General features: G+C 45.1%; 1 protein-coding gene across 1 annotated transcript; it reads left to right on the top strand.

The window, feature by feature from the left end:
* Window positions 1–6,490: 6,490 nt before the first annotated feature.
* LOC308521223 (zinc finger protein 143-like) lies at window positions 6,491–8,459 on the top strand (the record flags this gene model as incomplete). The annotated part of the gene is given in 3 exon segments (XM_081094128.1): window positions 6,491–6,544; window positions 6,546–6,569; window positions 6,573–8,459. Coding segments are annotated over 3 exon segments (1,956 nt in total). The 5' UTR covers window positions 6,491–6,499.
* Between the last annotated feature and the right edge of the window lie 2,077 nt (window positions 8,460–10,536).

Raw genomic sequence — 10,536 nt, 5'->3', positions numbered from 1 at the left:
ATAATCTGAACAATAAAGATTTAATTTAAAAAAAAAAAGAATAATTTCCACAACTTTAAGCAATAAAACAAAACAAAAAAAGAAAACACAAAGAAAAAGAAAAAAAGAATAATTTCCACAGTAATGGAAAGTTTTAGCAAACAGTGATCTATAAATCTGATGGCCAGTAAGAAAACACCCTATAAGGAAATTGCCTAAGTTTGTGCTCTGAGGAAAGTATGTCAACAAATTCATCAATGGGATGATAAAGTTGTCAAACCAGATATATGTTAAAGCAGTTGGTCTGGATATATAGACTTCTTTTTTGCCTCATAAATGAGACCTGAATTTGAATCTGGATTTCTTATCTAAGAACTTATATACACTATGCAAACTGTACAATTTTTAATCCAGGATTTTTTAACAAAAATACGTTTTATTGATTTTGGAGAGGGAGAGGAAAGAGAGAGAAATACCAAATGCCAGAGAATCATTGATTGGCTGCCTCCTGCACACCCCCCCCCCCCCCCCCCCCCCCCCTGAGGATTGAGCCTGCAATCCCAGGCATGTGCCTTGACCTGGAATGGAATTGTGTCCTCCTGGTTCATGGATCAACGCTCAGCCTCGGGGCCAAGCTGGCCAGGCTAATCCAGGATTTGATAAAGGTTGGCGTTTACACCCTGCCCCAGAATTTAATGCTGATTTTAATCCAATTTGCCTACAGTTTTCTGTAGCTCAGTGACTCAGCATATACCTTGTACTGAGAGAAAGAGGTTCAGAATCGTTCCTATAGTCGCCTCCTTTGTTTTGTTCTAACTTGTTTTCCTCCTCAGGCTACTGTGAATATTCATCAAACCTTGATTCATTTAACAGGAAAATATCCCTCTATAGAAAGAGGAGGAAGTAAATAAAAGAGCATACAGGGTTATTTGTCCTTGGTTGTAGCCCTGAGAATTACAGTGAATTTGCTTAATTCAATTCCTCTTTCCCACTGTTGAGCAGTCTACTTCAGTGTAAGCAAAAGCACTCAACACTATTCCATTTTGTCGCCTTTATTCTCCGCAGCCTTCCAAGCCGCGAAGGGGTACACCTTGGATTTTTCCTGGAGCTGCCAGGGCCCTTTGTTTTATGATCTCTCCTGTGTGAATCCCAACCCTTTGTGCCCGTCGGGCCCTTCCAGGGTTTGGAAGAACTTCACTTCTGCAATTACTTCCTCTTCCTCCCGTAGGAGTTGATTTTTAAATTGCAAATAGTTCTCTGCCTGTAAAGCAGGGCCTCCTCCAGAGCCCTGGGGGTCAGCTCTGTGACGTTCTTACGAAATAAGTATCTAACCATCCAGGAGGAAACATTTTTCTGCTATGTTGAGTAATGAGATTCTGTGAATTAAACAGACTAAAAACAAGCAAATAAATAAACAAAACAACCCCACACACAGACTAGCAAGAGAAGAGGCAGGAGTCCACAGAAAAATGTGATTCAAAGAGGAGGGTAGAAATAGCGTTTTAAGAGGGAAAGGGGTGTGAGAGAAGGATACTCCTGGGTAAACAAATGGCTTTTAGGTGAAACAAATGGAGCCTTAGGGAAATGCATGGGGATGGGATAGTTTTGTGACAATGTCTGTGACCATCTTCCCTAGTTGTGAAACTCCCAAAACTCCAGGTGAGAGGACTTATGACTGCTGGGTTTTGAAGGAGGCTCTGGTTTTTAGTAGATAAGGGAGTTACAATTTAAAAAGCCCTTTTTGGTTTGGCTTAGCCTGGTTGGGGGTGAGGAGTGGCTAGCAATCTGAATCCATGCCAGCAAGTCCAGTGTACATTCTTGATAACCTATAATTAAGTCATTAGAGTGGGGCCTTGACTTACGAGTTTAATTCGTTCAGAGACCGAGCTTGTTAAGAAGCTCGTTAAGGAGCTCATTAACTCAAATTACTCTGTCAACTCAGTGCGAAAGGAGAGACAGCTAGTATCTCAAGAAACTCGTTAGTTGGGACACTCACAAGTCAAGGCCCCACTGTACCTCTTTCCCAGAAACTGGTCTCGCAGAACCTGTTAAAGAGGCCATAAAACTGTGAACAGTGCACTGCCCCCGAGGGAGGGTTATTAACACTTTTAAAAATCTGCAGACATGAGACCAACACATAATAATGCTCAATATCTAATGGTAACATTCTAATGTGTTACAGGTAAAATAAAACTATATACCCATGCACTATTTGAATGTGGATTCCTCAGAGTGACTACCAGCAATTTGTCTATTTTCCCAAATAGGCCTGTGAAGCAGGGGATCCCTCGGGGGTGAGGACGACGGGGCCCCAACGCGCTAGGGCGTCTGCATGCACGACCCGGGGACCAGGTTCATTGACGCAGATCCGTTTAATTGAGGAACTACAGGGGTATATATAGCATGAGGGGACCAATCAGAGGGAGACACGTTGCTATAGGCGACCAATCAGAGCGAGACACTTGCTATAGGCGACCAATCAGAGGGAGACACATTGCTATAGGCGACCAATCAGAGGGAGACACGTTGCTATAGGCGACCAATCAGAGGGAGACACGTTGCTATAGGCGACCAATGGCTGAAAGGCTGGGGTACTATGCATGTGGCTCTAGGAGTTAGTTCAGGCGGGCATTGCTACTTCCTGGTGTGCCAAGGAAGCATGTCATGGTGGAGTGTGCTCACACCATTGCAACAGCCACAGCGCTGAGACATACTTCCTGAGCTCTACTACATCTCCCCCTTCCTTTCTAATTAGCGCCAAAGCAAAGGAGTTGTCACTACTCAGAAGGAGATAGAAGGGTGGCCTTATAGACGGGCAAAAGGAGTAGCAGAGGCACGTGCCACTGGAAACTGGGAACACTAACTGGCATGCGAACGCCAGGGTGAGGTATCACAGTCCACAGTCCTTATCTGTGTGCACCCGTGCTATTAGCTGTGATGATAGCACACATTAATAAGAATAATGTTCCTGCCGATGGGTTCCCCTCTGGCGCCATGCGCGCGGCTTGGTCTTGTAGAGCCTTGATGTCACCCCAGGTGATGGGGTGAGCCCGTCGGTGTCTAGGTCGTCTCCGCCGTCGGGGCTGGTTCTCTTCTATGGTCAGGTCCTCCATTTCCTCCACGGGGGGCGATGGTGGCGATCTACGGCTCATCGCTGGTGGTGTAGGGTTTGACGTCACGAGCAGGGATCCACGCGGGACTTTTGTCGCCTTCTGGAAAAATACAAGCAAACCCTCTCCCCTGGGTTAAGAGCGGGTCGGGGCCTTTCCAGGCTCCAGTGAGTGGGTCTCTCCACCAGACCAAAGGAAGAGGTGTTGGTATGTCCCGGAGTCCTCCCCAATGTTTATACATAGGGGTTAATCCATGCTCATCAAAATGAAAATAATTGAGGGTAGTTAAGGCTTGGGTTGTAGGGTAAGAACTAGTTTGTCTGCTTCTGCGTTGCCTAGGGAAAGTGGGCCTGGTAGGCCAGTATGAGACCGTAAGTGTTGGATATACCAGGGCTGTTTATGGTTCTCTAGGATGTCCTTTAAGAGTTTGAGGCTCTGATCTAGCGGGGTATCTTTAGCTCTTAAGGTGGAATACCCTATATTTTTTGCCGTATGCACTGCGTAAGCACTATCTGAGAATAAATTGACTGGACTATTTTGACAGTAGAGAAGGGCGTATATTATAGCTCTGAGTTCTCCTACTTGTGCTGAGCCTTGATAAGTATATCTAAGGTAAGTGGGGTTGGTGGAAGTTTTAGGGGACTTTATTATTGCTGCACAATAATGCTTCCCCGTGTCAGTGAAGGCACTGGGTGCCCTTTGAGGGACCCGTTGACAGTTGAAGGTGGAATGCGGGAGTTGGTGCCCGTTGCAGCAGCTGTTGACAGTTGACGGTGGAATGGGGGAGTTGGTGGTGCCTTTTGTGAATCCCACCGACAGTAACAAAACCATGACGTTTTGGGAGCTGAGCCCAGGGTGGAGGGAGGGATGGAGACAAGGCTTCCGGGCGACGGGGACGGAATGTCAGAGAAGGGGGTAACGGTTTTTCCTCGTGGACCTCAGCGGGTCGAATCCTTTTCAAGACCTTCTCCCAAGTGGAGGGGTCCCAAATGGGGGCCTTGATTAACCACAGATTGGACTGTAATAGATACTCCCAATGAGTTTGGAGTTCCTTTTCAGAGACCTTAACTCGCCTGCTCTGCAGTAAGGCGTGGAGCGCGCGCTTGTGGCGCTCTCGCCGAAGGGGGAAAGTTTCCCATTTTACTGTAGAGGGTCGCTCACCCGTCCAGCCATTCCGGGGGCCCCACGTTCGGGCGCCAGATGAAGCAGGGGATCCCTCGGGGGTGAGGACGACGGGGCCCCAACGCGCTAGGGCGTCTGCATGCACGACCCCGGGGACCAGGTTCATTGACGCAGATCCGTTTAATTGAGGAACTACAGGGGTATATATAGCATGAGGGGACCAATCAGAGGGAGACACGTTGCTATAGGCGACCAATCAGAGCGAGACACGTTGCTATAGGCGACCAATCAGAGGGAGACACATTGCTATAGGCAACCAATGGCTGAAAGGCTGGGGTACTATGCATGTGGCTCTAGGAGTTAGTTCAGGCGGGCATTGCTACTTCCTGGTGTGCCGAGGAAGCATGTCATGGTGGAGTGTGCTCACACCATTGCAACAGCCACAGCGCTGAGACATACTTCCTGAGCTCTACTACAGGCCTGCACATGGAAACGGGGGTGGGGGTGGAGTGCAGTGCTTGCGGATGTGATGTCCCCATACATCTCCTGGGGTGAGAAGGGAAGGGGACAAATGGCCAGGGTTGGGGTCTCATGAATGAACCCTAGTCTCTGCCTCAGTATGCCTTTAATCAGGACAGGAAAAGCTTGATGGCATGAATGGGGAATCCTGTCTGGTGTTTCCTTCAGAGCAGTGGTTCTCAACCTTCCGGCCCTTTAAATACAGCTCCTCATGTTGTGACCCAACCATAAAATTATTTTCGTTGCTACTTCATAACTGTAATGTTGCTACTGCTAAGAATCGTCATGTAAATATCTGATAAGCAGGATGGTCTTAGGCGACCCCTGTGAAAGGGTCGTTCGACCCCCAAAGGGGTCACAACCTACATGTTGAGAACTGCTGCTTCAGTGGGAAGAATACTGGGGTCTTTCTCCAAAATTGGTAGACAATGTCCACATGGGACTGGTTTGGGCTCAGGGAAAGAATATGAGCTGGAGTTCCCCAACCCTTTCTTAGTGACCCTGCCACATGATCCATATATTCCTAGCTCTTAAGGAGTTTTATTTTCCTCCATGTGCTAGTATGGCACTTTGATTTACCCCCTCATTAAACACTAATGTCCCACTTTGGACATTGTTTCCTAGTAATCCTAGACCAAAGCTACAAAGAGAATTCCAGCTCTCTGAGAAGCTTTTGACTGTTCCACACACAATCTCAATAAATATTCCAATGGCTGGGGTCCAGTGGACTACCAAAACTTTACTAGTAAAATCTGTGTTGAGACTAATTAGAGACTTGGCCATTAAAGAACTTTACATTCAAAAAGGGCATGCAGATTCTGAAAGGGGAGGAGAGGGTCTCTTCAGAGAGAGAATTAAACTTCTTTTAATTTATAACTTGCTCAATTAATTTATATTTGACCAGTGGTACAGGCCAAGTGGCTGAGTCATTGTGAGCTAGCAGTCTACCTTTAGCAAGCTATCCATAAAGATGGAATAATCAATTATATGCAAATCAAATTTTTTTTGTACCAAAGGAAAGCCCTTTAGGAATGCCACTGTATTTAGAAATTCTTGTGCATTTTTTTTAAAGGAAAACCTATGATTGCTGGAAGCTGGTCCATCCTTGCTGCTTGACACAGTCGCTGCAGGGAAGAAACATCTGCACAGCATATGTTTCAAGGGACCTGGCATATATGGCATACTGTTCTTAACATGTTTGCTCCCCTTCTTAGAGCTATGTGTTTTAACCAAGGTCGCCTCTCCGAGAAAGGTTGTTTCCCCAGGTGGGGATTTTTCCCTGGAGTTAGGGATTAACAGGACTAAGGAAGGGAATAAAACCCCTTAACTAAGTGCCAGGTAGGTAATTAATCACTTTAACTATGAACAATCACGATTAAGCTACATAATCTTTACTTAGGATAATCTCCTTCAGTTACTTCCTTGTAGCTTAACAGAACAATAGAGTAGTGACCTTGGAATGGAGATAAGAAACGCCCTAACCTTTGGAATAGAATGGATAGGATTAAAATCAACTGGTATAAATACAGATGTAACAGGAGAATAAGAACAGAACCTGGCTGGAGAACCTGGCTAGAACTTGACTGGAGAACCTGGCTATGCTGATCAACTGAACACTGTCTCTGTGTTATTCCTTCTTCGCCGACTCTGTCCACACCTTTGGGAACCCCTGGACCTGCTGGGGTTGGACCCCAACATCTGGCACCCAATGTGGGACTCAAACCCATGACCTTGGGATTAAGAGTCCCATGCTCTTCCTGTCCTGGTGCATGGTGGTCGGACGAAGGAATTGTTGGAAAATTTTCTCGGAGGTAAAAAATGTTGTTAGCCCAAATAAATTGAGATTCTCAGGGAATGACAGAGTTTCCTGGAGGAGGAATGGAGGCTCAGCATGTTACTCTGTGCCTGACAGAGGCAGTAACTAGGGCAGATGCTGACAATTTAGAAAATATGGAAGGTGTAAGCTTACAAGCAGTAACACTTGCAGATGGTTCTACCACTTATATACAGCACAATTCTAAAGATGGAAAACTCATAGATGGCCAGGTCATTCAGTTGGAAGACGGTTCTGCTGCTTATGTTCAACATGTACCCATACCTAAAAGTTGGGACAGTTTACGTCTAGAGGATGGCCAACCCGTGCAGTTAGAAGATGGAACTACAGCCTTTATTCACCATACCTCCAAAGATAGTTATGACCAGAGCGCATTACAGGCAGTTCAGCTGGAAGATGGCACCACGGCTTACATCCACCAAGCAGTGCAAGTCCCACAGTCTGATATCATCCTACCAATTCAGGCTGATGGTACAATGGCAGGTCTGCATACTGGGGATGCCACGATTGATCCTGAAACCATCAGTGCTTTGGAACAGTATGCAAAGGTATCCATTGATGGAAGTGAAAGTATAACAGGTACTGGAATGATTGGAGAAAATGAGCAAGAGAAAAAAATGCAGATTGTCTTACAAGGACATACAGCAAGAGTAACTGCTAAATCTCAAAAGAGTGGAGAGAAGGCATTTCGATGTGAATATGATGGATGTGGAAAATTATATACAACAGCTCATCATCTTAAGGTTCATGAGAGGTCACACACCGGAGACCGGCCTTATCAATGTGAGCATCCTGGCTGTGGGAAAGCATTTGCAACAGGTTATGGATTAAAAAGTCATGTCAGAACTCATACAGGAGAAAAGCCATATCGGTGTTCAGAAGATAATTGTACCAAATCCTTTAAAACTTCAGGAGATCTACAGAAACATATCAGAACTCATACAGGAGAAAGACCCTTTAAATGTCATTTTGAAGGCTGTGGTCGATCTTTTACAACATCAAGTATCAGAAAAGTGCATATTAGGACACACACAGGAGAAAGACCCTATTACTGCACAGAACCAGGATGTGGAAGGGCATTTGCCAGTGCAACCAATTATAAAAACCATGTGAGGATACACACAGGGGAAAAGCCATATGTGTGTACAGTCCCTGGGTGTGATAAAAGGTTTACAGAATATTCTAGTTTGTATAAACATCATGTTGTTCACACTCATTCCAAACCTTACAACGATAAACACTGTGGGAAGACATATAAGCAGATCTCCACGCTGGCCATGCACAGACGGACTGCCCACAACGACATAGAGCCAATCGAGGAGGAGCAGGAAGCCGCCTTTGAGCCTCCGCCAGGTCAAGGTGAAGATGTTCTTAAAGGGCCCCAGATCACATATGTCACAGGTGTAGAAGGGGATGATGTTGTGTCTACACAAGTAGCCACGGTAACCAAGTCTGGGTTGAGTCAACAGGTTACACTCATATCCCCGGATGGGACTCAGCATGCCAACATATTTCAAGCTGACATGCAAGCCATTGGCAGTGCCATCACAATGGTAATGCAGGATGGCACGCTCATCACAGTCCCTGCTCACGATGCAGTCATCTCCTCAGAAGGGACACACTCTGTTGCTATGGTAACTGCCGAGGGTACAGAAGGGCAGCAGGTTGCAGTTGTGGCTCAGGACTTGGCAGCACTCCACACTGCATCGTCAGAAATGGGGCACCAGCAGCACAGCCATCACTTAGTAACCACAGAAACCAGACCTCTGACCTTAGTGGCAACATCCCATGGTACCCAGATTGCAGTTCAGCTTGGAGAACAGCCATCTCTGGAAGAAGCCATCAGAATAGCATCCAGGATCCAACAAGGAGAAACACCAGGGCTGGATGACTAATCCCGAGAGCAATAAAGCCAGGGGAGCCTTTCATCTTCAGGCAGCAGAGCTCCAGGAAGCCTGGGGCCCAGGAAAATGATAACTTTTCCATTTCTCAACACTGTACACGTTTTTATGCAAGAGTGGAGAACATTTTATTCTTGACACTTTTGTGTGTATAACCCTTGGAATAGATTTCCAAATTGAGTCATTATGTACAAGGAAGTATGAAATTAGAGCAATCCAGTAAATTTTCACATTACTCTTTTATCACATTGCAGACTCCTAGAGTCTTTATGTAAGACAGTGAAGTCTTACCAAGACTTAGGGTGGATATTTAACTTACTGTGATAAAAAATAAAATAAAATAAAGGCTATATCTAAAATGTCAAAGGTTCTATATGTCACACAATCATAATTCCAAAAGCCATCATGGATAATAAAGAATGTAAAGCCTTTAAATATTTCCCCCGGTTAGTAGAGTGTCTGCAGCTTTTGTTCTACTGTATATTTGTCTGTTTTTATTTTTGTCTCATGGTTTGAAGACTGTTCATTAAGGCTTCCATTCCTGTTAATTACCAGCTCTTCACGCTGAAATGCTAATTATATTAGCACTACATTGGATTATGTATAAAATTACAAAGTTTGGTTACTTAAAATTAAAAGGCTAAATCCAGCCCTAACTGGTTTGGCTCAGTGGATAGAGCGTTGGCCTGTGGATTGAAGGGTCCTGGGTTCGATTCTGGTCAAGGGCATGTACCTTGGTTGCAGCACGTCCCCAGTAGGACGTGTGCAGGAGGCAGCTGATCGATGTTTCTAACTCTCTATCCCTTTCCCTTCCTCTCTGTAAAATCAATAAAATATGTTTAAAAAAAAATAAATAAAAAGCTAAATCCAGTAAAAAAAAAAGAAAAAAATAGAGAACCTGGCAAGAGAACCTGGCTAGGCTGCTGATCAACTGAACGCTGTCTCCATGTCATTCCTTCTTCGCCAACTCTGTTCACACCTTTGGGAGCCCCTGGACCTGCTGGGGCTGGACCCCAACATCTGGTGCCCGAACAGGATTCCTCTAGGTAAGCCCCCCTGCACTCGGGATGGATAGGACTCCACCGTAGGGTGCTGCAGACACCCCTATAGAGGATAAGTAGGGTAAGAGGGTGGATAGTACAGAACTTAGATTGAGAAGATGGGCCATACTGAGTCTAAAGAAAGAAGACTCTGTATTGATCTTTTAACACATATGTTTGCTACCAGAGGAGTTAAGGTTACTCCCAGTCAGACAGAATGTTTTATACAAGAAGTCTGTTCATGGTTTCCTGAGGAAGAAACTGTTAATTTAGAAACTTGGACTGAAGTAGGAGAGCCATTAAAGACTTATTACAGATACCATGGATCTGAGAAGGTCTTGGCAGATACTCTTTCCCTCTGGAATTTAATTTGTGACACCTTGGCACCAGAGGCAGAAACGGTTGAACTTTCTCAAACTTTAAATAGTCCCTCGGCTCCACCTAGAGAGAACACATCATTATTGTCTCCAGTTCAATCTAAGAGCAATTTAGCTATGCCTACTGATTGGAAGGAGAATAAATATCATAAACATGACCCTTGGTCCTTTCCAGTCAGTAGAGAGGAGAAAAGCCCTCCCATTCAAAACAGGCTCCCTAAATTAGAAAGGAAGCCTGTGGCTCCTATGAGCTCCATGTCTAAATTTCAAAGGGCGATAAGAGAAGCTGAAGCTAGTGGAGATCTTGAATTCTCACTCTGCTTCCCAGTCGTGTATGAGAGTGAGTGGGACGAAAACCCCACCTGGGAGCCTATACCTTACAAAATACTTAAAGAATTAAAATTGGCCTGTTCTGAATATGGACCTCTAGCTCCTTACACTCAAACCTTGGTAGAAGCCCTAGCCAGTAAATGGATGACTCCTTATGATTGGTCACAGGTTTGTAAAGCCTGTCTCTCAGGAGGCGATTACTTATTATGGAAAACTGAATATGATGATCTTGCTAAGAGAGCTGTAGCCACTAGCAAAAATTCCAGAGGAGGAATAACCCTAGACATAATATTAGGAGAAGGTGATTTTATCACGGCTCAGGAG

The sequence above is a fragment of the Myotis nattereri genome (genome assembly GCF_964212035.1).
Source record: "Myotis nattereri genome assembly, chromosome: 1".
NCBI classification, from domain to species: domain Eukaryota; kingdom Metazoa; phylum Chordata; class Mammalia; order Chiroptera; family Vespertilionidae; genus Myotis; species Myotis nattereri.
This window is presented reverse-complemented; position numbering and strand designations above follow the sequence as displayed.